Raw genomic sequence first — 25,153 nt, forward strand, 5'->3', positions numbered from 1 at the left:
AGTTCCGTAGATTCCTTCCAGGCGTCGCGATCGGCGGCAAAGCTACGCAGTTTGTTGAGGTCCTCGAGAGACGCCAGCGACTGAGGCGGCGTCAACGACTGGAGGTCGCGGTGCAGGACGATCGGCAACGTGATCTTGGTGCGGCCTAGAAAACGGGGCGCCTCGGGAGCGGCAAAGAAGCGGGCGGCGGCAATGTTGGCAGGGACGTCTTTCTTCAGGCGCAGCACGTGGCCCAGCAGGCGCCAGCGTTGGCGGGCGACGATCTCACTCAGCGGCACACTCTTACAGCGCTTGTAGAGCGCGACGTCGCCGAGCGTGTTCGGGTAAAAGATGCCTAGAAGACGACGCAGCTGCCGGCGATGGAAGCTGTCAAGGCCCGCCAGACTTGTTGGCGTCAGGGCCCACGTGCCATATCTCATTCTTATCTCGTTTTCATCGAGCAACCTCGGTTTCTCCGTAGGATTCCATTCTAACCCATCAATATCAGTGACTCTCTGTGCGTCCAATTGAAGCACGTCAGTGCATGGGCGCCCTCCATGCCAGCTCATCAACAGTCAACGGCAGTCTGTGAACGACATGATGGACCAGCATGACATGACGTGTAGACTGTACTAGCACTATGCGACGAGAGGCACGCTTTGGGGCTAAGCCATAAATCGGGTGTGGCGCGGTGGGTGACTTTAGCTCAAAGCATAAGAGGCTTGGCGCCGGCATCGTCCACACATATTCTCTAAAAATGAAAATGAACCGCAAGTGAGTACGGAACCACGATGATGAGATGCGATGGTCGCTCAAGTACCAGTAGCTCTCTCATATCGTTCCAACCTCCGTCTATATTTTCGGCTCAATTCGCAAACATCATCATCCCGTGATCTGAGAAGCGATGACGAGAACGGCGCTTCTCTATGTGCCCGACCGTGCGATCATTACTCTTGAACGACTTCAACTACCGGTACACAACAACGGCACTGCTCTATCCGGATGCCTGGGGCTGGCATTTAACGCGAAAAACGTATTTGACCTGAGGTCAAACGAGTCAAAAGACCCGTGTCTCTGCACCGGCAATATTAATATGTTCCCTTTTTCGAAAGCAGCGCGGAGGTTGCAGGACCAGTGTCAATATTAGTCCCAATTGCATGGATCTCGACCGCGTCTTGTCCGCGCCCAGCGACGCCATCGAGCTCAAGCGACTTCGCAACCAGGTCCACCAGCAGCGCTACCGCCAAAAGAAGAAGCGCTTTGTCGGGCAGCTCGAGGGCCAAGTCGTCGACCTCCGCGCGACCGTCGACCAGCTGCACCGGCGATGGCAGCGCTTGCAAGAGGAGCTGGTAGTCTTATCGGCGCCGAAGCTCACAAGCGATGGCAGCGCCCGCCTCGTGCACACGTGCTACACGGTCTTCAAGCACGGCCGCGCGACGGGCGCCGCCGGGCTCGAGCAAGTCGCGTTCCTGCGCTCAGTGATGGCACCCGACTTGGCCTTCATGGACAACAAGGTATGACCTCTTCCATCTGAGTAAGCACCAATGCACACTTGCGGGTGCGTAGGTGGACGGCTTGGCCAAACTCGTGCAGCAGTGCGACGTCTACTCGTGGGTCTTCCCAGCGATGCAGCTCACGGAGCTCCACGTCGAGGCGCCCATCATGGCCGACGACCAAGAAGTCGTCCATGCGCACCTCACTCTGCAACTGCGGCTCTCGCCGACAGCCATCGAGACAATTTACCCGGCCTTGCCGCCGGCGGACGCGGCGGTCTTGACTGGGCGTGACCTTCTCGTACCGATCTCGGTCCATTTTTATATCGACGCGGCAACGGGCCAAGTGCGCACGTTGACAACGCACGCCGACATTGTTGTCGCCGCGTTTAAGCTCTTGGGTGACCTCCGCTCTAGCATAGCCGCCCTCGAGCGATCACCGCTGCGGCCGAACGCAGAGCTGAACGTTATGCAAGTGTAATACGCATGCATATATTCGGCTGCGTTCGCTGTGTCGTCCACAAGCATCGATTGTGCGCAGGTCTAGCACCCAAGCAGCTATGGGCAGCAACAGTAGTAGAGCGACGAGCCAGCTCGAAAAGCTCCCACCGTCTTCGCATGGCAGACGTTATCGAAAGCACCATGATGACGCGAGATGAACGAGGTTCCACGCCCCATCCAAATCGGATCACCGCCCCGATCCGTGGCGGTGAACATGCTGTTGAAGACCAACCGACGCCCAACGCATCGCGCGAAAATCCTTGCTCAGTTTAAACGCGTTTTAGGTTTGGACCCACACGACCTTTCCAGTGCAATCTGCAGTGCTCTCGAACGAGCTCGAGCAAAACACGCGTGCTAAAATGCACAAATAATCGATCACGTCCCAGCACGAAACAGGTCCTTTATGCCTTTATACCTCCCCTCGCGCTGGTGACGATCGCGTAAGGCACGCTGTGCCTGCTAACCGGACGATCCAATCACGTCGTATGAATCGACGTTTCAGTTTTCGTGTCTCGTGCGTCGTAATCAAGGGCTTACTATTTCCCATGCTCGTAATACACCAGTACCGTGCAGCCGACTCGTTGCTTCGCCGTGCCAGATTGCAAATTTGTGGAGCTTTCCGACGAAACGCTGGCCGTTACGGGCGGTGTCTCAAGCCGTTTCGTGCACTTTGCACCTGGGCGCAGGAGCTGGGCCCCGGCGTGCAGGAGCATTTTACGGCGGCTTTGTCCTCGCGCGTGGTTTCCCACAATCTCAAATGTGCACCATGTCCGAGGGTTCCAAGTCTGGACTCTGGATTGTCGACCGAACGCCGACACGTTATTCACACCATGTCACACGTCATCGTGCTCGTTGCGAAAAACAGAAGCATTTTTCAACGGACATAATGACGGAGCGGACAGCCGCGATCGTGGTGCCTCGCCGGACACGACCCGTCCGGACGGACGAAGACGAGGCGTGGCAGCGAGCCCGAAGCCAGCGCAACCAGCGCCGGTATCGGTCCCGAAAGAAGATAGCACTCGAAGCGCTCGAGGGCCACGTGCACGCGCTGCGTCGCGACGTGTGCACACTGACCGCGCAGGTCCAGTCGCACCAAGCCGCCGTCGCGCGGCCGCCCATCTCGACGACTGTGGCCACGAACATTGCGGTCGAGTATTTCCGCGTGTTTGAGCACGGCCTCCGTAGTGCATGGCACCCGTTGTACGAGGCGCAGGCTGGTTTTCTCAGAAGCGTCATGGCGCCGGACTTGCAATTCATGGAGACTTCGGTACGGACCCGCGCGAACATGGATGGAACGCATGAGACGAAGTGGCGTAGGACGGAGTCGTGCACAAGCTTTTTGAACAGCTCGACTTGTACTCGACGCTCTTTGACTCGCTGCACATGCAGTGCGACCGTCTTGACGTGCTTGTCGACGCTGACGACGAGGTCATTGTGAGGGCCCTCGCGGTCCTTGACCTGCGGCTCTCGCGCGCATCGATCGAAGCCATTTACCCCAATTTAGTTGCGTCCAACGAGCCGTTTGTCCAATCGCTCGTCGGGCGCCTCTTGCACGTGCCGATTTTAACGCACTTTTACGTCAACATGGAGACGCACATGGTGCATACGCTCTCAACCACGGCCGACATCGCGTCGGCCTCGTCCAACCTCGTGGGTAGCGTCCAGGAAAGTCTCGTGGCCCTCGAGAAGACCCGGCTTCACGCCAACGCCGAGATCTCTCTGCCAGCGCGGCCTCCGTACAATGCCGTGTTGCGCTAAGGATTGCAGTCAAGCTGAGTGTCTACCAATGAATCACATCACTCTATTTACCCAGCCGTCTTTTGCTGTTTAGGTCGTTGGTGTTGTGTGGAGGCTTACGGGTCAAGATGATGGCGCTTCCCATACAAGCCTCTTTCGTCAAAGCTTGAACGAGGACCGTCATGTCGTAGGCCTTGGAAACACCTGGACCAGCAGCATCGGCCGCGTGGTTGCATATCACGCCAATTTGTGCGGTTGTCAAGTTAAGATCTAAGTTCCTCTCCGACATGTGGCCAGTGGGCCGATGTGATCCGATAACGGCGTTTGGAATGAATTGGTCAGTCGCTCCAAGGTGCTCACTTAGAGAAAGATGCCCGAGGCACGCGAGCGCCATCGCGACACGCAGCGGCGGTACCGCGAGAAGAAGCAGCGATCGCAGCTCGAGCTCGTTACTGCAGTCGCGCACTTGACCGAGGACACGCGGCGGCTCGAGGCTCTTCGGGCGCGGCTCCTTCCGGCCCAAGTGCGGTCCTATGACGCCGCGATGAGCACCGCGCGCGAGTTCATTCGCGTCTTTGAGGTCGGCGTGCAGCCGCCACCCGGCCGCACGAACCAGTTTGCCTTTTTCCATAGCGTCACCGCACCCGACTTTGCCTTTATGGACGACGTAGGCCATAGAAAGGCTTGGTGATGGGTCTGGAGCTATCTACTTGTGTAGGCGGACGGCGCCGCCGTCTTCTTTCGGCAGTGGGCGGTCTACGAGCAAACGTTCGCGTCGAGTCGCGTCGTCGCGTTGCACGCCGGCGTCATCCGCCTCGAGACGGACGATGACGTGATCGTGCGCGCACCCACCACGATGCACCTGCGCCTCTCGCGGGTCTCCATGACGACGATTTACCCCAGCTTGAGCGACGACGATGCGACCCTCGATCGGCTCGTCGGGCGCGACTTGGTCGTGCCCATGCTCTGCGTCTTTTACGTCAACAAGGCCACGTCCCGCATTCAACGCTTCTCGATCGAAGCGGACGTCGCGGCCGCTGCACTGCAGCTGCTCGAAAACAACGTGCAAGCTGCTGCACGCGCCCTCGAACACTCGCGGCTGCAGACAACGGCCAAGATCGCTGTCGACCCGACCAATTAACGCTGTGCATAAGATCGGAATTATACAGATATGGTTGACTTCCTAATGCGCTCGTGAGGCTTGGCCAGTGCTTCAGCGAGGAGCGTTAGTGGTAGTGATTCGAGATTGTGCGAGGGACCAGGTAGCGTGCACACCAAGGGTCGTCACGGAGAGCAACCAGCGACGTGTCAAGAGATGGCACCACAGCGCGACGAGCTAAGTGCCGGGCATAAGATCGGAGTGGTTGCTAATGTACACAGCAGGGACCCGATAAACATGTAAAGCCGATTGTGCACCCGTCTTTGCACGAGGTCAATGCAAAGACAGGTAGTAGCTTCAACGATACTTTAACGTACGTCAGGGTGGACGCAGCTGCTGCAAGGGCGGCCCCGTGCAAAGCAAGCCCGGCAAGACCGACCGGATACGGCGCACGGAGTAGGGAGCGAATGGCCAGGGGCCAGGGAACAACATCGTGCTTGTCAACGACAGTTTGCCAGGCCAGAGGTGGCAAATGCTAGCTCTCGTCATCGAGCCTCTTGCCGAGTGGCTGGCAGCATGCTGCGGTTGTAGCAGCTCGTGGCTGTAGGCACGGTAATGTCATGCCACGACAAGCATTATCGCGCGCTCTGATTGGCTAAAATTACAAAGGGGATGATGATCCAAGCCGTAACGCGGTCGCCAGTTTGACACGTGCGATGGCCAAGGCCGAGGCCTCGATTGCGCCTGCCGTGCCAGCGCGCCAGCGCAGCCTGCAAAAGTACCGCGCCAAGAAGAAAGAGTCGCAGACGCAGCTGCAAGACAAGGTCATCCGACTCCGCGTGCACGTCGCGCAGCTCGAGGACCAGCTCACGAGCCATACGCTGGCGCTGCCGCCGCCGATGCCGACGTTCGCCGGCCTCGCCAACGTCGCGCGCGAGTTCTTTAGCGTCTTTGAGCACGGCTTTAGCGACCCCGGCCAGGCTGCATACAAGGATCAGCTGCATTTCCTGTACTGCACAACGTCGCCTGACTTTAGCTTCATGGGCGAGGTCACCATGCTTGTCGCCCATCACAAAGCATCACCCTTGGCTCAGACTTGGCATGCGTAGGCGGATGGCATGTCGATGCTCTTTCGGCAGTGGGGCTTCTACACCAAGGTCTTTGCGTCCTTCACGCACGTGTGCGACGGCGCCGAGACCATCGCGCTCACCGACGACGAGATCGTGGTCCAGGCCCGGACAACGCTGCACCTCCGACTCTCCCGCGCCTCGATTGCGACCATTTACCCAAACTTGATTGCGGTCAACGAGCCGCTCGTGCAGTCGCTCATTGGCAAGATGCTCCGCGTGCCCATGCACGCGCTCTTCTACATGTACAAGGACACGACCGCCGTCCACACGTTTACCGTCGACGCCGACATCACCACGGCCGCGATCACGCTGCTCGGCAACGTCTCGGACGCAGCGATAGCGCTCGAGTCGTCGCGCTACGAAGCGACCGCCAGGCTCAACTTGTGAGCGGAAAACAGAGCAGTGGCGCGCGCCGAAGCACAGTGAAACTGCGTTTTTTTGCAAATCCATAAAGTCACGTTATCATCTTGGGTGGACGAACGCGCGTGTGCGCGAGAGGGGTGGGTGGTTGGTCGCTTGCTAGCACATCGAAGGAAAAGCGCCTTGAAGATGCCCACGTCATCATAGTGCGACGTGATTGCTGAGCGGTAGCGTCATGGAACCTAGCAGTATGGCACTGATCGCCCATCAAGTCGTCCGAACCTCGACCTCATCATGCTTCACGCCATGCGCGATCCCTCCTACATGGCTGGTGGCTGCACTATAAGGTGGCTGCAATGCCATGTACGCTGTACGTCCACGGAGTGTGCTCTCGCGAGGTGGCTATCGTAGAGCTTTGCGAGCAAGGTGCAAGTTGAATTGGAAGGCGTCAGTGGCACGGACCAATCGGAGCCACCCGACATTTTGGACCGATCGCGCTAAGTTGAGCGTTTGTTACTCGCCAAAACATACTTTCGATGTTTCTGCAAGCGATCTTGGGCCGCACTCTGGACGAGCGGGAGGTGCGGTACCGCCAGCGCAGCCAGACCAACCAGCGCCGGTACCGCCAGCGCAAGAAGGCGGCGCATGCCCGCCTCGAGCACGACGTCGTCGCGCTGCGCTGCGCCAACGACGCGCTCACAAACGAACTCCGCTTGGCGCAGGGGGTCTGTGTCGTCCATGAACGCGCGACCCGCGTCGCGCACGGCTACTATAGCGCCTTCGAACACGGGCTGCAGGCCGCAACCATAGAGATGCAGCGCGCCTATTTGCGCAGCGCTATGTCGCCCAACCTCGTCGTCATGGGCGATACGCGGGTAGGAGTCTGCCTTCTCGCCTCCATATAAACTCATATAGTACATCGCAGGTCGACGGTGTAACCAAGCTCCTCGAGCAAGAGCACTTGTACACGACGCTCTTTCACTCACAACACTTGCACCTCGAACACGTCAACGTCGTCGTCGACACGGACGACGATGTCGTCGTCAAGACGATAGGGCTCCTCTCGCTACGGCTTTCGCGGCGCTCAATTGAGACCCTCTACCCAAGCCTGGTTGGCGCCGACGAGGGTGCTGTGCAGCGTCTCGTCGGGCGCGTGCTCCAAGTGCGCGTTGTGAGCCACTTTTACATCAGCAAGACAACGGGACTCGTCGAGGAGCTCGTGGTGGACGCCGACACGATGCTCGCGGCCGTCAACCTTCTCGGGGACATTACGCAGTCGCAGCTTGCGCTCCAGAGCTCGGCGCTGCGCCCAACCGGCGAGCTCGTCGTCGACAACTCGATCTTGGAGCTACCCTAGTCATTCTACATGTATGTATCGATCTTTCAATGCAACCTCAAACCGATGGTCTTACGTAACGGCGGCGATCCATCCTACCACGGGAAAGAGCATTGTTTTGGATGGCGCTTCCAGCACCGACCTTGGTGGGATGACGTACCGGTACATTAAAGTAACAGGTCCCGTGCGGGGTGAGCTGGTAGAAAACTTTTGAATGCGAAGCGTTGTTTACCGGTATTTGCGACGACGGCGCGTTGGCCTAGACAAAAGTCAACGCGCGACCTTTGCTACCCTGACTTTTCCGGGCCAACGCGCCGTCGTCGCTTGTTGCAGTCATCAATGTGGCATCGCACCTGGGTCATCTGGGTCACCTAGTTCTTCGTCATGAGTCGAGTTGGCCTCCGTCGATGAGGTCGCTGCGGTGGCTTGCTCACGCTTCGCGAGTCTTGCCTTCCTTCGGGTTTCTTGCTTCCTCTGCGCTTGCCGCTCCTGGAAGAGCTCCACCTCGTACACCGTTCGAGGCTCCACCTGCCTCCCATTAGGCCCCATGGTACTAGGAGGCGTCCTTGCCATGACGGTGGTCTCCGCACGGTTCCGCTGTCCGGATATTCAACGCGTGCTGAGAGGCTATATTAGGTGCGGCTATGAGGAAGAAAGTGATTAGCCCTGATAAGTGCGTCGTACTTAATAAACCGGGAGCAAGTATACAGTAATGCTCCACATCTGACAGCACTTAAAAGAGACTACAAAATCGCACTTGACAGGACATGTTCTGCGCAATGCGATTGGCTGAGACAACCTTAACGGCGTTTGATTGGACAAAGGTTCTGGAATTATAGCCAATGAGTTGTCCGTATAGAGACACGAGCCCCCTGGTATGCTGGTTGGCACCCCACGTAAAACGTTCCTGTTCCTGTACCAGCCTTTGAGAAGCCCACGATCGCGTCATCAAATTGTGATGTGATTGATGTGAGCTAGCGTCATAGAACCTTGTACATGGAACCTTGCCGCATGGCACTGATAGCACATCAAGTCGTCCGAACGTGGACCTCCATGTGCTAACACGGCTGGCGGCTGCACTTTATAACGAGAGGCTGCAGCATGTCCACAAACCGAGTTCTCGAGAGGTGGCTTTGATTACGCTTTGCGAGCAAGGGAGGCGTCAGTGGCACGGACCAATCGGAGCCACCCGACGGTTCGGACCGATCGTGCTATCTTGAGCGTTTGTTACTCGCCAGATCATACTTTCGATGTTTCTGCAAGCGATCTTGGGCCGCACTCTGGACGAGCGGGAGGTGCGGTACCGCCAGCGCAGCCAGACCAACCAGCGCCGGTACCGCCAGCGCAAGAAGGCGGCGCATGCCCGCCTCGAGCACGACGTCCTCGCGCTGCGCTGCGCCAACGACGCGCTCACAAACGAACGAACTCCGCTTGGCGCAGGGGGTCTGCGTCGTCCATGAACGCGCGACGCGCGTCGCGCACGGCTACTATAGCGTCTTCGAACACGGGCTGCAGGTCGCGGCCATAGAGATGCAGCGCGCCTATCTGCGCAGCGCTATGTCGCCCAACCTCGTCGTCATGGGCGATACGCGGGTAGGAGTCTGCCTTCTCGCCTCCATATAAACTCATACAGTACATCGCAGGTCGATGGCGCCACCAAGCTTCTCGAGCAAGAGCACTTGTACACGACGCTCTTTCACTCACAACACTTGCACCTCGAACACGTCAACGTCGTCGTCGACACGGACGACGACGTTGTCGTCAAGACGATAGGGCTCCTCTCGCTACGGCTATCGCGGCGCTCAATTGAGACCCTCTACCCAAGCCTGGTCGGCGCCGACGAGGGTGCTGTGCAGCGTCTCGTCGGGCGCGTGCTCCAAGTGCGCGTTGTGAGCCACTTTTACATCAGCAAGACAACGGGACTCGTCGAGGAGCTCGTGGTGGACGCCGACACGATGCTCGCGGCCGTCAACCTTCTCGGGGACATTACGCAGTCGCAGCTTGCGCTCCAGAGCTCGGCGCTGCGCCCAACCGGCGAGCTCTACGTCGACGATAAGATCTTGGAGCTACCCTAGTCATTCTCTTTCAATCCAACACCACACCGATGGTCATACGTAACGGCGGCGATCCATCCTACCACGGGAAAGACCATTTTTGCATGGAGCTTCCAGCACCGACCTTGGCGGGATGACGTACCGGTAACATTGTGGTGGCGTTGACCAAACCAGACACGGCAACATTAAAGTAAAAGACGCCTTGAAGAAGCCCCCGATCGCGTCATCAAATTGCGACGTGATTGCTGAGCGCTAGCGTTATGGAGCCTTGTACAATGGCACTGATCGCACATCAAGTCGTCCGAACCTCGACCTCCGTGTGCTACAATGGCTGGTGGCTGCACTATGAGGTGGCTGCATGTCCACGGACTGTGTTCTCGAGAGGTGGCTTTGATTACGCTTTGCGAGCAAGGGAGGCGTCAGTGGCACGGACCAATCGGAGCCACCCGACGGTTCGGACCGATCGTGCTATCTTGAGCGTTTATTACTCGCCAGATCATACTTTCGATGTTTCTGCAAGCGATCTTGGGCCGCACTCTGGACGAGCGGGAGGTGCGGTACCGCCAACGCAGCCAGACCAACCAGCGCCGGTACCGCCAGCGCAAGAAGGTGGCGCATGCCCGCCTCGAGCACGACGTCCTCGCTCTGCGCTGCGCCAACGACGCGCTTACGAACGAACTCCGCATGGCGCAGGGGGTCTGTGTCGTCCACGAACGCGCGACCCGCGTCGCGCACGACTACTATACCCTCTTCGAACACGGGCTGCAGGCCGCGGCCATCGAGACGCAGCGCGCCTATCTGCGCAGCGCCATGTCGCCCAACCTCGTCGTCATGGGCGATACGCGGGTAGGTGTCTACCTTCTCGCCTCTATCTAAACTCATACATCGCAGGTCGATGGCGCCACCAAGCTTCTCGAGCAGCTGCACTTTTACACGACGCTCTTTGACGCGCACCACTTGCGCCTCGAACACGTCAACGTCGTCGTCGACACGGACGACGATGTCGTCGTCAAGACGATAGGGCTCCTCTCGCTACGGCTTTCGCGGCGCTCAGTTGCGACCCTCTACCCAAACTTGGTTGGCGCCGACGAAAGCACGGTGCAGCATCTCCTCGGCCGTGTGATCCAAGTGCAAATGGTGAGCCACTTTTACATCAGCAAGACGACGGGGCTCGTTGAGGAGCTCATTTCGAGCGCGAATACAGTGCTCGCGGCCGTCAACCTTCTCGAGGACATTACGCAGTCGCAGCTTGCGCTCCAGAGCTCGGCGCTGCGCCCAACCGGCGAGCTCGTCGTCGACGACTCGATCTTGGAGCTACCCTAGTCATTCTATACATGTCCCTCGTCATTCTACGTGTTTAATCGATCTTTTAATCCAATACTGAAACCGGTGGTCGTACGTAACGGCGGCGATCCATCCTACCACAGGAAAGGACATTGTTTTGAATGGCGCTTCCAGCACCGACCTTGGTGTGCTATCGGGTGGCGCAAAGTTGGGCCCTTCGCGTCCAGTGGCCCGCCGACGACGCGCCCATGGACTCGATCGCGATCGATGTCACCGGCTTCTTCAGTCGCCCGCCGCCCGTCGATGGTGCATGTATGGCCGACGACGTCGTGCTCGAGACGCACGAGATCGAGAACCTCGAAGCGCATCGCAGCGGACTTTCGTACGTGGTCGAAGTGCCACTCTCGTTGGCACCATCCTATCGCCGGCCGCTGGTCGGCTACGTCGTCCAGCTGCGCGCAGTGTCTCCTACGTCGGTCATCGACTGCTTTGGTTCACCATCATGATGATGCGTGTGTAGTCCTTACAGTGGTCCTTGCTCCCAGTTCCTCCGGCGCATCGAGATCAGTACGAGCTGCCATGCGCCATCCCAGTAGTAGTATGATGATCATGGACGCTGCACTAGCCGTCGATACGACCAAGGACGTCGTGTTTGCAGCGCGGCGCGCCGGTCTCCGCGCCCTCTTGGAGCTTCTGCAGCACTACGCTTTGGATGTATACGTGGCGAGTCGCTGTGCCAGCGCCATTGTGCATCTCTTGCGCCATGGCGACGACGACGACGACAGCGGTAGCAGCGACGACGAGGCCGCGTCACGGGCGTCAAGCGACCTCCATGACTACGACCTTGTGCTCGACACGTGGCAAGTGCTCGTACGACGCATGGAGTCGTTCGTCGAGCACGTGGACCTTGAGCGCTGGGGCATTCGCGCAGGAGAGGCGCTCTACGCGCGGCTTACGCTCCTCGCCCCCGACACTGCTGCGAGTACGGCACGCTACAGTCGACGGTGTCTGATGCAAACGGTAGATGATCTGCAAGGAACCTTCGTGCGCTTCGTCACGGCGCTCATCAAGGCCGTCGACCGCTTCGAGAGCCACCACGGACTTGTTACGAGCGCCTGCGATGTGCTCGCGGCCCTCTTTGAGCACACGCGCAGTAGGCACCGAGAGAGCAACGGCTGTCGTAATACGCTTGTAGGTGTGCTTGTGAGCGTCGTCGGCGACCGCAGCGGCATTGAAGCCATCGTGGGTGCCATGCGCTTGAACCGCGAGAACCTCGAGGTCTGCCGCGCCGGCGCCCAAGTCCTCCTGCTGTGTTGCTTCGTCGACGGTACGACGCAGAAGTAGGATCGCACGTATGATCCATGGGCTAGTGACACTGCAACACGCAGCCAAGCAAGAGGGCCTCTTACCGCTGTGCCAAACGACGCTCGCCAGCGCCGTGCTAGGTACAAGGGTCGGGGCTTGGCCACCAGAGCTCATCGGCCGATAGAGGAGAACACCGCCGTCTTCGACCTCATCACGTGCCTTGAGCTCATGATGCAGAACTGCGGAATCCTCTCGAGCGCCAACGCGACGCTGGCGCGCATGACGTACCCGGATGGGCGGTTGCGATGATCGTATGCACGGACGCGGTCGCCAACGGTGTGGGCGGGAAGCGGCGGGAGGTGGCGGCCATGACCATCACGCGCTTCTTCCGCCACATCGTCTCGCGCCGACGCATGGGCTCCGGGTCCATGAGCCTCCTGGCGGTTCTTCACGCTGTCGTTGCGCGCGACGCGGTCGATGAGTTTGTCCCACTCGACCGTAAATAGTGTTACACACTTTGTGGGACAAACGTATCTCCCGTAATTTGCCGTCTTTTTGCCGTCTTTTGGAAAATGCAGAGCAGTGTCAACCAGAAGCTCGCGACGGACTTTGTCGACGCCGCGTACATTCGCCAGGGCAGCGACGCGCTCAAGAGCCACGAGAAGAAGCTCACGGCGCTCCTCGCCCAGCGCAAGCTCCCAGAGGACGGCTGGGACGACCTCAGCATCCAGGTCTTGCTCAACGACTTGGCCCAAATGGACAGCAACAACTTTGCCCACAACGCAGGCGCGGGCGAGCGCGAGGCCCGCGTTGCGAGCAGCCTCGTGCGCAATCGCTGCTTCCACCTCGCCCACGGTGTCGGCCGATCGGGCGACATCTGCGCGGTCCAGCCCAAGGCCGCAGGATCCTCGCTCCTCGTGCAGCTCACCAACTGCCTCGTCCTCGACATGCTCCACCTCGCTGGTAGGCGCCGCATTCCATGTAGCGACTTCATAGTGTAACTAGGCATCAAGAATGCCAAGAGCGCAATCGTGCTCCCCGTGGCCACGGGCATGGCACTGCTCTTTGCGATGCTGACGCTGCAGGCGCAGGCGCGCGTGCCAGGCCGTCCGCACACCAAGCGCTACGTGCTCTGGCCGCGCATTGCCAAAAGTCATGCTTCAAGTCCATGGTCACCGCCGGTACAATTGCCAGCTGTCAACTTTGTGGTTGCTGTCTGCGCACGTAGGCCTCGAGCCCGTTGTGATCGAGAACGTCTTGGACGGCGACGAGCTGCGCACGGACCTCGCAGCGCTTGAAGCCAAGATGCGCGAACTCGGGCCCGAGAACATTCTGTGCGTGCTCTCGACCACGAGCTGCTTTGCGCCGCGCGGCTACGACCGCGTCGACGAGATCGCGCAGCTCTGCCGGCAATACGATATTGGTGCCACTTCCTCACCACTTGCTCCATGTTCAATATGCATTGTACAACTAGGGCACGTCATCAACAATGCCTACGGACTCCAGTCGTCCAAGTGCACGCACCTCGTGAATCAAGTACGTATTTATTGAACGCTAGAGAACGACGACGAGGCTAGGGTTGCGTAGGCATTTCGGCTCGGGCGCGTCGACGCGTGCATCCAGAGCACGGACAAGAACTTTCTCGTGCCCGTCGGTGGCGCCGTCATCTCAGTCACCTCAGGCCTTTGTACAAGCGATCGGCAAGATGTACCCAGGTCGATCGCATCCCATCCTCCTCCTCCTCCATGGCCATGCGTCATGACGCTGCGTGTAGGCCGCGCGAGCAACGCGCCAGCGCTGGACCTTTTCATTACGATGCTGCACCTTGGCCGACGCGGGTACAAGGCGCTTCTGGACGAACGCAAGCGCCTCGTGCCCTACTTTTCCGCGGCGCTCACGTCGGTCGCGACGGCCCACGGCGAACGCGTCCTCGTCACGCGGCACAACGATGTACACATTGTCGACACGTCCGTCCCCAGCGTCCGACCGAATCTTGTGTAGATTTCGTTTTGCTTGACATTGAGCCACGTGGGCGGCAACGACGCGACGTTCCTCGGCTCGATGCTCTTTTCGCGCGGCGTCTCGGGCACGCGGTACCCATATTGCTCTGTAAACCTAGTGCGATGCCCTCTGACGCTAGCGTCGTCACCGGCACATCGCGCGCGACGATCGTGGGCCACGCGTTTGAGGGCTTTGGCGCGCACTCGGCGACGTACCCGACCGCGTACCTCTCGGCGGCCTGCGCGATTGGCATGACCCAAGACGTACGAGACTCGATATTTCCACACAAAAGTATCAAGTTGATACAATGATAGGAAATCGACGTCTTCATCGCGCGGCTCAACAAGACTCTCGGCGACTTCCACGCCAAGTCGGCCAATGCTCTAAAGAAGAAGAACGCACCGAACGTTGTCGTCTAGCTTCTATTACGCAACTCGGATTACTTCTTCTTGTTGGCCTTGGACGTCTTGGTCGCCTTCTTCTCGTCGCGGCGGATCTCGACGGCCCACTCTTCCGCCAGCGCGTCGGCCATCGCGTCAGCCGCCGCGGCCGCGTCCAGCTCTTGCCGGCCCTTGGCCCCCGCGACCGCGCGCTCCGTGAACGTCTCAATGTACTTGCGGCACTCGACGACGCGCGGGTCCTCTTCGCCAAACACCTCGGTGTACAGGCTCAGCACCTTTTGCTCGTACGCGAGCGCCTCGCGGAAGCCGCCGACGAGCACGCACGCCATGGCCATCGCGTGGAGGGTCCCGGCGGCCTGGAGACGGTCGAGCTCGCCGCGGCGAAGCGCCTCGCGGTGGCACGTGAGCGCGAGCGCAACGTGGCCCACGTCCTGGCACATCATGCCGAGCTTGTAGTATAGGACGCTCGTCTCGGGGTAGTGCGGGCCGGCCGCGACCTCGAGGATCTGGATCGCCCGCGTCATGTGCGCGACCGCCTGCGCCGTCTCGGCGTTCGCGTGCATGTACAGCGCGAGGTTGGCGTGCGCGAACGCCGTGTCGTAGTAGTCGAGGCCCTTGAGCTGCGAGTAGAGGCCAAGCGCGCGGCGCTGGGACGCGATCGCGCCCGGGACGTCGCCCGCGTGGTAGAGCGCCGTGGCCGTCGACGCGCACACGAGCGCCGCGTCTTCGTGGCTGCCGCCGCACACCTGGTAGAGCAGCGACGAGGCGTCCTGGAGCATCTCGTACGCCGGTGCGAGCACGCCTTGGCTGAGGAGGTACCGGCCGCGCTCGATGAGCGACGCAGCCTGCACAAACGCGTGGGCGGGCGCCGACGTCTTGACGACCGGCACGACGCCCGTGACGTCGTCGGCCGCGAACGGGTACTCGGCGTCAAAGTTGTACTGGCGGCTCGCCACCTGCCAGCCGAGGCGCTGGCACACGCGGCGGAGGAGCGGCGTCTTGTGCGCGCGCACGAGCTCCGGCGCCTCCTTCTTGCCCTTCTTGGCCTTCTTGGGCGAAGCCGCCGGCCAGAAGCGGAGCGTGTAGCCAAAGCGCGTCTGGACATCGGCCGTGAGACGCGCCCAGAGCGACGTCGCATCGAGGTCCGGGATCGCGTCCGGCGAAAGGCTCAAGGCCGCGACGTTGGCCGTCAACGCTTCGATGGTTGTGGCCGTCGTCGGGCGCGGCGCACCAAGGAGCGCGTTGAGCACCTGGAGGAGGACGCTGCCGGGCGTCGTGCGCAACCACGGGTGCGACAGAAAGAGCTGCGACACAATGTGCTTGAGCGAGCGCGCAATCATCTCGACCTCGAGGATCTCGGCCACGTACTTGGACACGTGCGGTTCAAAGCTCGCGCAGAGCGACGCGATCTTGCCGAGGTACCGGAGGTTGATACCGCACGCGTGGAGCATGTCGGTCAAGGCGGTACCGTCGACCGGGTACATGGCGCCGCGACGGAGGTCGGCCACGAACGCCGGAATCACCATCGTCTGGAGGTACGCCGCCGCGTCCTTGGCGACCGCCTCGTCGTCCGCCGCAATCGCCGCGTCCGTCGACGACGCATACGGCATCAGCACGTTCGCGTTGAAGCGCAAGCTCGCAGCCTCCACTTCCTCGTCATCCGCCTTGGCTTCGTCCTCCTTGGCTTCGTCCGCCTTGGCTTCGTCCGCCTTGTCCTCGTCGGTGGTCTTCTTGGCCGCTTGCTTGGCCTGGTTGGCCTTCCAGCGCGCATAGAGCTGGACGAGTTCAGGGCGGAGGAGCGCCGTGTACTTGCCAGCGTCCGCGTCCGCGAGGAGCGACGCGCGCGACGCCTCGGTCACCGTGTCGCTCTCGGGGTTGTAGAACGTGTAGTCCTTGGGCGTGATGCGGACCAGGTCCAGAATGTAGTGGCGGTTGTCCGAGCCGAGAATGCCCTTGGCCTCAACGGGGCCACAGAGCGCGACGGGCGCCGAGCCGGCCTCGCCCGACGGCGCCTCGTCGCTGCCACCGGACGGCGCGACCGTGCGCTCGGCAAGCAGCAGCGTCTCGGCCGCCTTTTGCATCATCGCATGCATCTCGGGGTTGGACGCGATCGTCTTGCCGCCGTCGACCGAGCCGTACACGAGCTTGGAGGCAGCCTCGCCCTGGAGGATGCCAGGGATGATGCTCTGGCCAATGATGCGCACGCCGAGGTAGTCGACGACGACGGTCGCGAGCGTGTGGAGGCCCGTGACGTCCGCGGCGTTGTAGGCCTTGACGCCCTGGAGGTCGTGGTTGGCCGACGAGTACGCGTTCTCGTGGTTGTTATCCGCGTCGGTGGCCACGTGCTTCTGGCCCTCGACCGCGCGCGAAAAGAAGATGTGGTTGTACACGTACACAAAGGCCGACTCGTCGTCCATCGGGTTGATGGCCGGGATCGTGCCGTCGACGATCGCGATCGCACCGGCCGTCGCGGCGTCCGCAAACTCGGCCATGATCTTGAAGAGCACGCGCGACCGCACAATCTGCTCGCGGAGCGTCGCGTTCGGGAGCTCGCGCGCGCATTGGTACTCTTCGTTCCAGTCGCGGATGACGCCACGCTCGTCAATGCCGACGCTCAAGTCGTCCTGCGCGCGGTTGGCGTCGAATGCATGCGCCGAGTCGTTGACAGGCGTCGTCCAGACCAGCGACTGCGCGCCGGCCGAGGCCTGCACCATGGCTTCGACCGACGAGGCACCGGCCGTCGCCCACGCCGCCGCCACCGCAAGCAGCTTCGCATACTGGGCAGCAAAGACGGGCGACGCGGCCAAGAGCACGTCGAGGAGCAAGTGGTGGTGGCTCGCGACCGGCCGCGGGTCGAACGACGTCTTGGTGCTCTTGTTGATGTAGAACCCGGCCACGTGCGCCGTGATCTGGTGCACCGAGCCGTCCGTGAGCGTCACTTCAAGGTACGTGAGGTCACCAGCGAGCTTGCGCGGGCCCGGCGGCGGGTTGAAGCCCGAGACAACGATGCTCTCAATGCACTTGGGCAACGTCGCGTCCAGCGGCGTTTCCTCCGGCGTCGCATGGTTGTTGTTGTTGGCCTTGGTGTCGGCCTTCTTCTTGCCCTTGGACTTTTTCGGCTGCTCCTTCTTTGCCGCCTCCGTCGCCTTCTTGGCACCATTGAGCGCGACGGGCTGGTACAAGGTCTCAAGCGACGGCTCGACGGGCACGACGAGGCCTTCGAGCTTGCTGTGAATGTCCTTGAGCAGCTTGAGCTGCTTGTCTGTTTCTTGCTTGGGCGTGAGCTTCTTCTCTTCGATCGTCTTCTTGGGCGCGAGCGCGGTAGCCGACTGCGGGATCGGCGGTTGGCCATGATGTCGCGGAAGCGGCGGACCTGCGCGCGGACCTTCCGGACGTCGTATCGGTCGTGGATCATGCGCACGTTGAACGACGTCGTCGTCTCGTCCCACGCCGCGAGGTAGTCGCCCAACTCGATAAAGTCGTTGAGCGGAATCCTACGTGTCATTGTCAGTGCAAGCCGCTGCATTGCACACCATACCATTGGTTGTCCGGGATTTGCAGCTCCAAGTGGTAGCACGTGTGGTGGGCCAAGACCGGGAACTCGGCGATCATTTGGCGCAGCGTCATGACCGTGTCGAGCGGGCTCACGTGCTCGAGCACGATGCTGTCCTTGGCGCCGGGGCCTTCTACGTGCACGGAGACCGTGGACGGCTCGTCGACTTGCGGGGCGGGGACGACGGTAGTGGCTTCGGTCATGGCTTCTCCCATTAGGTTACCGAAGCGTGGCGACGTTTGCAAAATAAACCACAAGCCCACACCACCGCTCCGCCGTGTACTGGGGCGCCTACCCGACACGAGGTGCCCGGGAGCTTCAAGTTGCATTTTTTAACCTGTGCTTACATTTCCTTCAATATCAGTACGGTTTTTAAAAAGGGAAGGGGATCGACGATGACGCAATACACCTTAGGAGATACGGAGAACGGATATGGGCGTCAATTGCCGTCTTTGGAGCCCGCGCCATTTTTATGTCGTGCCCACGAACCTTGCGTTTCGTATGTAATTTTGAAGAGCGAATCGTGACGGGAATCTGGTTTTCCTAACCGACCTTGATCCACATCAACCGGAGGATTGTTCCATGAGCTTCAGAAGATACGCCAGACCAGCCGACACTTCGAGAAGGACGCCGTCGACGACAAAGCAAAGCTGCCACGAGACCCACGGACGCCAAGCGGTGATGGCCAAGCCCATGCACCCGACTCGCGGTAAGTCTTGCTGGCTGACGCGAGGACCATGGCGCGCCTACCGCCGCCTACAGCAATGGCCGTTGGCTGACAGCTTGCTCGTGCGACCGCAACCGTGCGTTGGCGACTACAAGAAAACTGTGTGCCTCGAACGACTGCCAGCTTGGCTATGGCGCGACGCTGCTTCAAAGGCTTGGTTTTGCTACAGCACGTCAAGCCCCACTGTCTTGGCCATCAAGCTCTCGTCACGTCGGTGCAATAGGCGCCGGCCTACGTCGATCGACGCACAGCGATGCTGGCACAAGTAGGTCGGAGCGTCTCCACGCATTCGCTTTTCGCCCATAGGAGCGCACATGTTCAGAGCTATGGCCATGTCAGAGCATATTAGCCTCCGCCATGTTGTACGGCATGGACGCGAGTCGCCCGTAGAATGCAACGAGCCAAAGCATTATTAACCCACGGACGCTGGGCTTGATTTGCCTCGGGTCCCGCCTTCGCTTGCGCATAGTAATGCGACTTGGTTAGCTCTCTCCGTATCGACGGCTGGTGCAGCTGGTACGAGCTTGCGGCATGAGGCATGAGCTCTCGATCGTGCTGGGAATCCAGCCGTGAATCTCTCTGTCGCGGTGCGAGTCTGTTTGACACGCCGTATGCGGCGCTTTATCCGGATCCGCCACATCCAATCAAACGAGGTCTCGGCCAGAAGCAATGGCGCCGAGCAAGAAGAAGTCCAAGCTGCGCAAGGTGCCGATTGGGCCGCCGCCTGTCAAGAGGTGCGTGGACGAATGGATTGCGTCATCATCTTATGCTGCATGTAGCCGCCGGCGCGCCCGCGAGATCACAACAGAGTTCCACCGCGTGACCCACGAGCTTAATCGGCTCCAGGACGCGACCAAGGACGACGAGGCCAAGGCGCGCCAGGCAGAGCTCGAGCAACGGCTCAAGGACCTCGGCGGTCGTCAAGTGTACCAAGACGCGAGCATTCTCTCGACGAGCTTTCATCGCACGAGCAAGTGGGTCTTCTCGCTCCTCACCAAGTTCGGCCTCCGCCCGGGCAAGAAGCAGCCGCCGCTCGAGGTACTCGAGGTCGGCGCCATCAACACGCAGCTCCTCGTGTGTCCGTGGCTCAACGTGCAGGCGATCGACCTCATCGCGCGCCACGCCAAGATCCAGCAGCTCGACTTTTTCGACGTCCCGTTCACAAAGACCTTTGATGTCGTGGTCTCGAGCATGGTCATCAACTGCGTCCCGACGCCCGAGAAGCGAGGTCTGTCACCGCCATCACATCGGCTTCTCACACTAAAATAGGCGAGATGCTCCAGCGTACGTGGCGCCACCTCAAGGACGACGGCCACTTCTTCCTCATGTTGCCGCTGCTCTGCTTGACCAACTCGAATTACATGACGGTCGATCATTTCGAAGCTATCTTGACGCGCGTGGGTTTCGAGATCCGCGAGAAGAAAGAGACGCCCAAGATTGCGTTCTTCTGCCTCCGCAAGGTGCCCGCGACGGCCGTGCCGCCTGGCACCTTTCAGCACAAGACGCTGCGGCCAGGTCCGAAGCGCAACGATTTTGGCGTCGCGATATAACTCAATCTCAAAACAGCGTGGGTTGATACGAGTCTAATTCAATGAGTCCCCTTGGTCTGCCCATTGGTAGTCTGGTCGCGTGGTTCTGGTGCTCACATCTGGTCAGCGATCCGCGCTCAGAGTATTACACGACGTGCACTGTCGACGCAGCCGTTGACGCCGCCGACGCGATCCAACGAGGTGCATAGACCCGAGCACCACGTGCTTTCTGTCAAAAAGGCCATCGGGTGAGTAATTGAGATCGATTAAGTGCGAGGCTGGATCTCTCGCCGTTGACGATAGGACCCACCCAACGTCCGTCCATGGCGACTCGACGACAGTCCAACGTCTGCCACAGCCCAATCGAACGAGCTAATCAAGCAAGGTCGACCAAGTGTACGTGCCCACTCTCATTTGTAATTCGACAGGTAGAGAGTCGCATGCTATTCCTTCCTTCCACATCATTTTTAACATGGTTACGCTGTGAGAGCAGCGTGAAGATGGTAGGTATAAGACCTCCTGAGGTAAGTCTCTTGCTTTGCGGACCTACACTTGTCCAGAGGCAGGCGCCACCCAAACGCTGGCCCCAGGCCCATAATAAAAAGCTTTTTGGTGGAACGAGCTCAAATACATCCAATTCCAATAGCAACGTCGCATAGAGTACAGCAATAGCGTCGTGTGAGACCATATTGGCCCTGGATACCGATATACGTACAGCGTGCTTGGTGGCCAGCTTGGTGCAGAGCATGGTGGCTACTTCCCAAAAGTCGAGGTTGCAAACGACGACGACGTTTTGGTAGGCCCCCCACGACGCACCACGTGCAGCCCGACTAAGTGCGTGTCAAAGGTACAGAGCAGCCGGCGACGAGGTACACAACGGGAGCAGCACGATTCCCAGGTCCAGGCGACGACGATGCGCCTCCGAGAGCCCTCAACGTGGAGGAATATTGCGCTCGTGCTTGGCCTCCTCCTTGCGACAGCCGCGGCCGACGGCTGCAGCGTGGCCAAGACGACGCTCACAGCGCGTTGCGGATTTGTCGTCTCGTCGCCCGACAACAAGCGCGTGTGCGCCTACGACCCATCGAGCTGCAAGCCAATCATCAAGACCGACACGTGCGCCGGAAGCGACGGCAACCAATATGGCAACTTCACGTACTGCCCGCTTTCCCGAGGCGGCCATGCCTCATTATCGCCGTAGGAACTACCTCTGGCTGTGTTCGTACAGCACGTCCCAGTGCCAAGACGTCTCCAATAGCGTCTCCGATACATTCAACAAGGTCTACAGCGACAACCAAGAGACGTACAAGAACGCAGTCTTCTTCAATAACGCCAAGAGCATCCAGGAAACCGGTCTCTTTTGCTACGACGCGTCGTCCAAGCAAGAGCTCGGCGCCGTCGTGATCGCGAGCTCCCGCCACTGCATTTACGACACCAGCTGCAACGTCGCGCCGTGGACGGACGCCACCAAGGCCGTCGATATCGTCAACGACTACTACACGGTCAACTCGTCCATGGTGCTGAGTGGCCTCGGGATCACGGCGCTTGGGCCGGACCTTGCCTCGGACTTCAACAAGAACAACACCTACACCAACCTGTGCGACACGGCGCATCAACCACGATGCGACTCACGTGCATCGGGGTAGGGACTTGACCAAGAACCAGCTCACAGATCTCGCCAGCACCAAGTTTCCCAGCTCGCTCATGGTCATGTACGTTGGCAGTAGTTGTCGCCATGGCAAGGGTAGAAAAACTGCGTTTAGGGACGTCTCTCAAAACAACCTGACGTCAATCGCCAAGATCCAAGCTACAAATCTCAATGCGCTGTGCGCTCGACCAAGTGATTATTCCATGCAGAGACTCACTGTCACGCGTAGGCGCGCATCGTCCAACGCCATCACGAGCATTGGCGAGCTACCGTCCGGGCTATGGAGCCTGTACGCAACTCTCGTTGTTTTCAAGACCGCGTCTCATGCATGACACACCTAGTGTCCTCGAGTTCAACCAGATCACGACGCTGGATGCATCGAGCCTCCCGCCGCAGCTCATCACCTTGTATTGCGTTGCAGCGTCGTCGTGAAGTTGACGTTGCCGTTAGAAACCTCTTCAGCAATCAGCTCGCGTCCGTGCGCGGCAGCTTTCCGTCGAGCTTCAAGAACCTGTGCGTTCACGTCGTGCATCATTATGATAAAGAGTCGAGTAGGATCCTGCCAGGCAACAAGCTCACGGCGTTCCCGGCCGAGTCGCTGGGCGCCAACCTCGAGCAGCTGTAGGGCATTCTTCGTTGGTGCAGTTTTCTCATGCGCCTCTTGGGTAGCGACCTCGGCTTCAACCAGCTCGCTACGATGCCGGACCTCTCCAAGCTCGGAAAACTCGCGATTCTCAAGCTCCAAAACAACGCTCTCACGTCGCTCGGCACGTTCCCAAGCAACGTGACGACCATGTACTCTTCTCTTTAGCATGTCGGACCAGACCTCTCAATTGCGCGTGCGTAGCCTTGCCGGGAGCAACAAGCTTGCGTCGTTTCCGACAAACCTGCCGTCCAGTGTCCAAGCAATGTACATCATGCTGCTGGTGTTCTTTTGCTAAATGCGATACTCCATCCTGCGTAGCGACCTCTCGTTCAACAACCTCGCATGGCAGCTCGCGCCCCATCTGCTGCCGCTCAACGTCACCAATCTGTACGCGCATGGAGGCACCGATCTTCTTTTTCTGAGTGCCACGAGTAGAAACCTGTCGGGGAACCCGGTCACGGACGGCTTTCTCAACGCGTCACTGTTGCCGTTCCAGTTGAAGTCGCTCGACCTCACATCGTGCGGCATTGTCTCGATCGTTGGCGATTTCCCGCCGCAGCTCACGCGCGTGCATCTCCGTGGGAACCCGATCGCGTCGTTTCCGCTGTCGACCGCGACCGCAACACTCTTTCGCGCGATCCCCAATGGCCTCGTGCTGCCCGATCAGATCTTGTCGCTCAACTGCTCGACGTCGTCGCAGCTCAAGCTTCTCGCGGGCAACTCGACGGTCGTGTTTTGCCCCGATGCGACGTACATTGCGGCGGGAAGCGACGTCGTCTCGTCCAGTACGTCTCGATCTCCCATTGCGAAACCATGCAACCTTTCTCGTAGGCAAAGGATGGTTTTTCGGCGTCGGCGCCGGCGTCGTCCTCGTCGTCCTTGTCGCGGTCGTCGTCTTGTATCGCAAGCGGCTCGTGCGCTCCAAAGCGCTCTCCAAGCTCCTCGAAGATTTCGCGTCCAACCGGTCGCGTCAAAGCAAGCTCGACTCGATGGCGGGCTTTGAGTTTACAGCGACTCCCGGCATCGCCGAGTCGGCCGCGGGTCTCTCGCGCTTTGAAACGGGTACGACGTGTCGCGTTGCTGGTAACGTGGACGAGAACGTTGTAGATTTGCTCGAGAGCGACCTCGCCGAGCACCGGATTCCGCTCAACGACGTGCAGATTCTAGGCCCGCTCCATGGCAAGCACAAGAATGCGTCCGTGCCAGGCACCATGATGCTGTACAAGGCCGAGTTTGACGGCCGCCTCGTCGTGCTCAAGACGCTCATGACCGACACGCACGCGGCCGGCGCGCTCGCGGCCCAAGCCGACGCGTTCCTCGCCGTCATTACGCTCCGCGCGCGCTTGGACCACCCAAACATTGTCACCTTTATCGGCGCCGTCTGGAGCAGCAATCTGCGCAAGGGCATGCTTGGGTTTGGCTTTCTCTCCGAGCACATGGCCAAAGGTGACCTCGGACGCCTCCTCACGCTCGACCAGTCGCGGTCGTCGGCCGAGCGGCTCTTCAAGTGGATGCCGCGGAGCTCGAACGCGCTCCCGAAGCTCTCGCTTGTTAGTGACATTGCGCTCGCGATTGTGTGTTTGCACTCGTTTGCGCCGGCGATCATGCACCGGAACCTCCACGCACGCCATGTGCTCTTGACCAACGACTATGTCGCCAAGCTCAGCGGGTTTCGGCCGCAGGACGCCGAGCACGAGCCGCCGCGCTTCGTCCCCGACCGGCTTTTAACACCGCCCGAAGTGCTCAAGGGTGAGGAGTGGACCGAGAAGGCCGACATTTACGCCTTTGGGATTCTCATTTGCGAAGTCGACTTGGGCCACCACCCGTATGCACACACGATCAAGAGTGGCGACGCGGAAGACGCGAGCCAGCAGATTGCGACGCTGGTCATGGCCGACTTGCTCCAGCCCACGTTCTCGGTCGAGTGCCCGATTGACGTGCAGGACGTGGCCAAAAAGTGTCTTGCCCACTGCGCCGAGGACCGTCCATCGGCCGTACAAATGGAGTACTGGCTGCGCAAGCTGCGCTTGTCGTACTAAGATATCGCTATATAGTATACGTGTGCTCTGTCGTGTTGAGCTACGATTGGAGGCGTGGTGCGGGCGTCGGTAGATCGCGGCTGCCGCGTCGAGTCAACCTGGTGCGAGAAGCCACGACTGCGTGCAAGCTACTCGAACCGTAGTACGCGCGTCAACTGTACCTACAGGCACCCCCCGGTGGCTAGTCGTCGCGCCCTCTGCAACTGAGAAAGCCTCTTGCGACGAGTCACGAACCAGGCGCTGTCCCTGTCGCTTCCGCGCAACCAAGCACACACGACACCGTACCGCAAGGCTCTTCTAGGCACCTCCCGTGCATGATGAAGCAGACACGACC

General features: G+C 59.9%; 15 protein-coding genes across 15 annotated transcripts; 13 read left to right on the forward strand and 2 right to left on the reverse strand.

Moving 5' to 3' along the window:
- Positions 1-2: 2 nt before the first annotated feature.
- Positions 3-548, reverse strand: SPRG_19537 (hypothetical protein; the record flags this gene model as incomplete). The annotated part of the gene is made up of 1 exon (XM_012342711.1): positions 3-548. A coding segment is annotated over one exon (546 nt), but the record flags the coding sequence as incomplete, so codon positions are not given.
- A 548-nt stretch (positions 549-1,096) lies between these two features.
- SPRG_03883 (hypothetical protein) lies at positions 1,097-1,953 on the forward strand (the record flags this gene model as incomplete). The annotated part of the gene is made up of 2 exons (XM_012342477.1): positions 1,097-1,493; positions 1,546-1,953. Exons 1-2 carry the CDS (start codon positions 1,137-1,139, stop codon positions 1,951-1,953), a joined length of 765 nt encoding a protein of 254 aa, XP_012197867.1. The 5' UTR covers positions 1,097-1,136.
- A 781-nt stretch (positions 1,954-2,734) lies between these two features.
- SPRG_03884 (hypothetical protein) lies at positions 2,735-3,790 on the forward strand. Its single transcript, XM_012342478.1, has 2 exons — positions 2,735-3,240; positions 3,291-3,790. The coding sequence occupies exons 1-2, from the start codon at positions 2,740-2,742 to the stop codon at positions 3,729-3,731; spliced, it is 942 nt and encodes a 313-aa protein (XP_012197868.1). The 5' UTR covers positions 2,735-2,739; the 3' UTR covers positions 3,732-3,790.
- A 250-nt stretch (positions 3,791-4,040) lies between these two features.
- Positions 4,041-4,851, forward strand: SPRG_03885 (hypothetical protein; the record flags this gene model as incomplete). Its single annotated transcript, XM_012342479.1, has 2 exons — positions 4,041-4,377; positions 4,429-4,851. The coding sequence occupies exons 1-2, from the start codon at positions 4,081-4,083 to the stop codon at positions 4,849-4,851; spliced, it is 720 nt and encodes a 239-aa protein (XP_012197869.1). The 5' UTR covers positions 4,041-4,080.
- Positions 4,852-5,500: 649 nt separating this feature from the next.
- SPRG_03886 (hypothetical protein) lies at positions 5,501-6,411 on the forward strand. Its single transcript, XM_012342480.1, has 2 exons — positions 5,501-5,858; positions 5,919-6,411. Exons 1-2 carry the CDS (start codon positions 5,526-5,528, stop codon positions 6,324-6,326), a joined length of 741 nt encoding a protein of 246 aa, XP_012197870.1. The 5' UTR covers positions 5,501-5,525; the 3' UTR covers positions 6,327-6,411.
- A 424-nt stretch (positions 6,412-6,835) lies between these two features.
- On the forward strand, positions 6,836-7,656 carry SPRG_03887 (hypothetical protein; the record flags this gene model as incomplete). Its single annotated transcript, XM_012342481.1, has 2 exons — positions 6,836-7,174; positions 7,225-7,656. 2 exons carry the CDS (start codon positions 6,836-6,838, stop codon positions 7,654-7,656), a joined length of 771 nt encoding a protein of 256 aa, XP_012197871.1.
- A 1,209-nt stretch (positions 7,657-8,865) lies between these two features.
- SPRG_03888 (hypothetical protein) lies at positions 8,866-9,814 on the forward strand. The gene is made up of 2 exons (XM_012342482.1): positions 8,866-9,228; positions 9,279-9,814. Exons 1-2 carry the CDS (start codon positions 8,995-8,997, stop codon positions 9,708-9,710), a joined length of 666 nt encoding a protein of 221 aa, XP_012197872.1. The 5' UTR covers positions 8,866-8,994; the 3' UTR covers positions 9,711-9,814.
- A 382-nt stretch (positions 9,815-10,196) lies between these two features.
- SPRG_03889 (hypothetical protein) lies at positions 10,197-11,111 on the forward strand (the record flags this gene model as incomplete). Its single annotated transcript, XM_012342483.1, has 2 exons — positions 10,197-10,535; positions 10,581-11,111. The coding sequence occupies 2 exons, from the start codon at positions 10,197-10,199 to the stop codon at positions 11,010-11,012; spliced, it is 771 nt and encodes a 256-aa protein (XP_012197873.1). The 3' UTR covers positions 11,013-11,111.
- A 4-nt stretch (positions 11,112-11,115) lies between these two features.
- SPRG_03890 (hypothetical protein) lies at positions 11,116-12,317 on the forward strand (the record flags this gene model as incomplete). Its single annotated transcript, XM_012342484.1, has 4 exons — positions 11,116-11,445; positions 11,494-11,540; positions 11,599-12,126; positions 12,169-12,317. The coding sequence occupies exons 1-4, from the start codon at positions 11,135-11,137 to the stop codon at positions 12,315-12,317; spliced, it is 1,035 nt and encodes a 344-aa protein (XP_012197874.1). The 5' UTR covers positions 11,116-11,134.
- A 533-nt stretch (positions 12,318-12,850) lies between these two features.
- Positions 12,851-14,698, forward strand: SPRG_03891 (O-phosphoseryl-tRNA(Sec) selenium transferase; the record flags this gene model as incomplete). The annotated part of the gene is made up of 7 exons (XM_012342485.1): positions 12,851-13,241; positions 13,284-13,430; positions 13,507-13,701; positions 13,753-13,814; positions 13,866-13,993; positions 14,053-14,542; positions 14,594-14,698. The coding sequence occupies 7 exons, from the start codon at positions 12,851-12,853 to the stop codon at positions 14,696-14,698; spliced, it is 1,518 nt and encodes a 505-aa protein (XP_012197875.1).
- Positions 14,687-18,472, reverse strand: SPRG_03892 (hypothetical protein). Its single transcript, XM_012342486.1, has 2 exons — positions 18,219-18,472; positions 14,687-18,174 (listed from the first exon to the last, which is right to left on the reverse strand). The coding sequence occupies exons 1-2, from the start codon at positions 18,219-18,221 to the stop codon at positions 14,719-14,721; spliced, it is 3,459 nt and encodes a 1,152-aa protein (XP_012197876.1). The 5' UTR covers positions 18,222-18,472; the 3' UTR covers positions 14,687-14,718.
- A 386-nt stretch (positions 18,473-18,858) lies between these two features.
- On the forward strand, positions 18,859-20,571 carry SPRG_03893 (hypothetical protein). Its single transcript, XM_012342487.1, has 3 exons — positions 18,859-19,694; positions 19,740-20,188; positions 20,230-20,571. The coding sequence occupies exons 1-3, from the start codon at positions 19,630-19,632 to the stop codon at positions 20,508-20,510; spliced, it is 795 nt and encodes a 264-aa protein (XP_012197877.1). The 5' UTR covers positions 18,859-19,629; the 3' UTR covers positions 20,511-20,571.
- Positions 20,572-21,333: 762 nt separating this feature from the next.
- SPRG_03894 (hypothetical protein) lies at positions 21,334-22,466 on the forward strand (the record flags this gene model as incomplete). Its single annotated transcript, XM_012342488.1, has 5 exons — positions 21,334-21,641; positions 21,688-22,083; positions 22,133-22,198; positions 22,250-22,312; positions 22,364-22,466. The coding sequence occupies exons 1-5, from the start codon at positions 21,403-21,405 to the stop codon at positions 22,464-22,466; spliced, it is 867 nt and encodes a 288-aa protein (XP_012197878.1). The 5' UTR covers positions 21,334-21,402.
- Positions 22,467-22,786: 320 nt separating this feature from the next.
- On the forward strand, positions 22,787-23,075 carry SPRG_03895 (hypothetical protein; the record flags this gene model as incomplete). Its single annotated transcript, XM_012342489.1, has 2 exons — positions 22,787-22,929; positions 22,982-23,075. The coding sequence occupies 2 exons, from the start codon at positions 22,787-22,789 to the stop codon at positions 23,073-23,075; spliced, it is 237 nt and encodes a 78-aa protein (XP_012197879.1).
- Positions 23,076-24,819, forward strand: SPRG_03896 (TKL protein kinase; the record flags this gene model as incomplete). The annotated part of the gene is made up of 3 exons (XM_012342490.1): positions 23,076-23,565; positions 23,612-23,842; positions 23,888-24,819. The coding sequence occupies 3 exons, from the start codon at positions 23,076-23,078 to the stop codon at positions 24,817-24,819; spliced, it is 1,653 nt and encodes a 550-aa protein (XP_012197880.1).
- Between the last annotated feature and the right edge of the window lie 334 nt (positions 24,820-25,153).

Source organism: Saprolegnia parasitica (assembly GCF_000151545.1).
Source record: "Saprolegnia parasitica CBS 223.65 unplaced genomic scaffold supercont2.10, whole genome shotgun sequence".
Classification (NCBI taxonomy): Eukaryota; Oomycota; class Saprolegniomycetes; order Saprolegniales; family Saprolegniaceae; genus Saprolegnia; species Saprolegnia parasitica.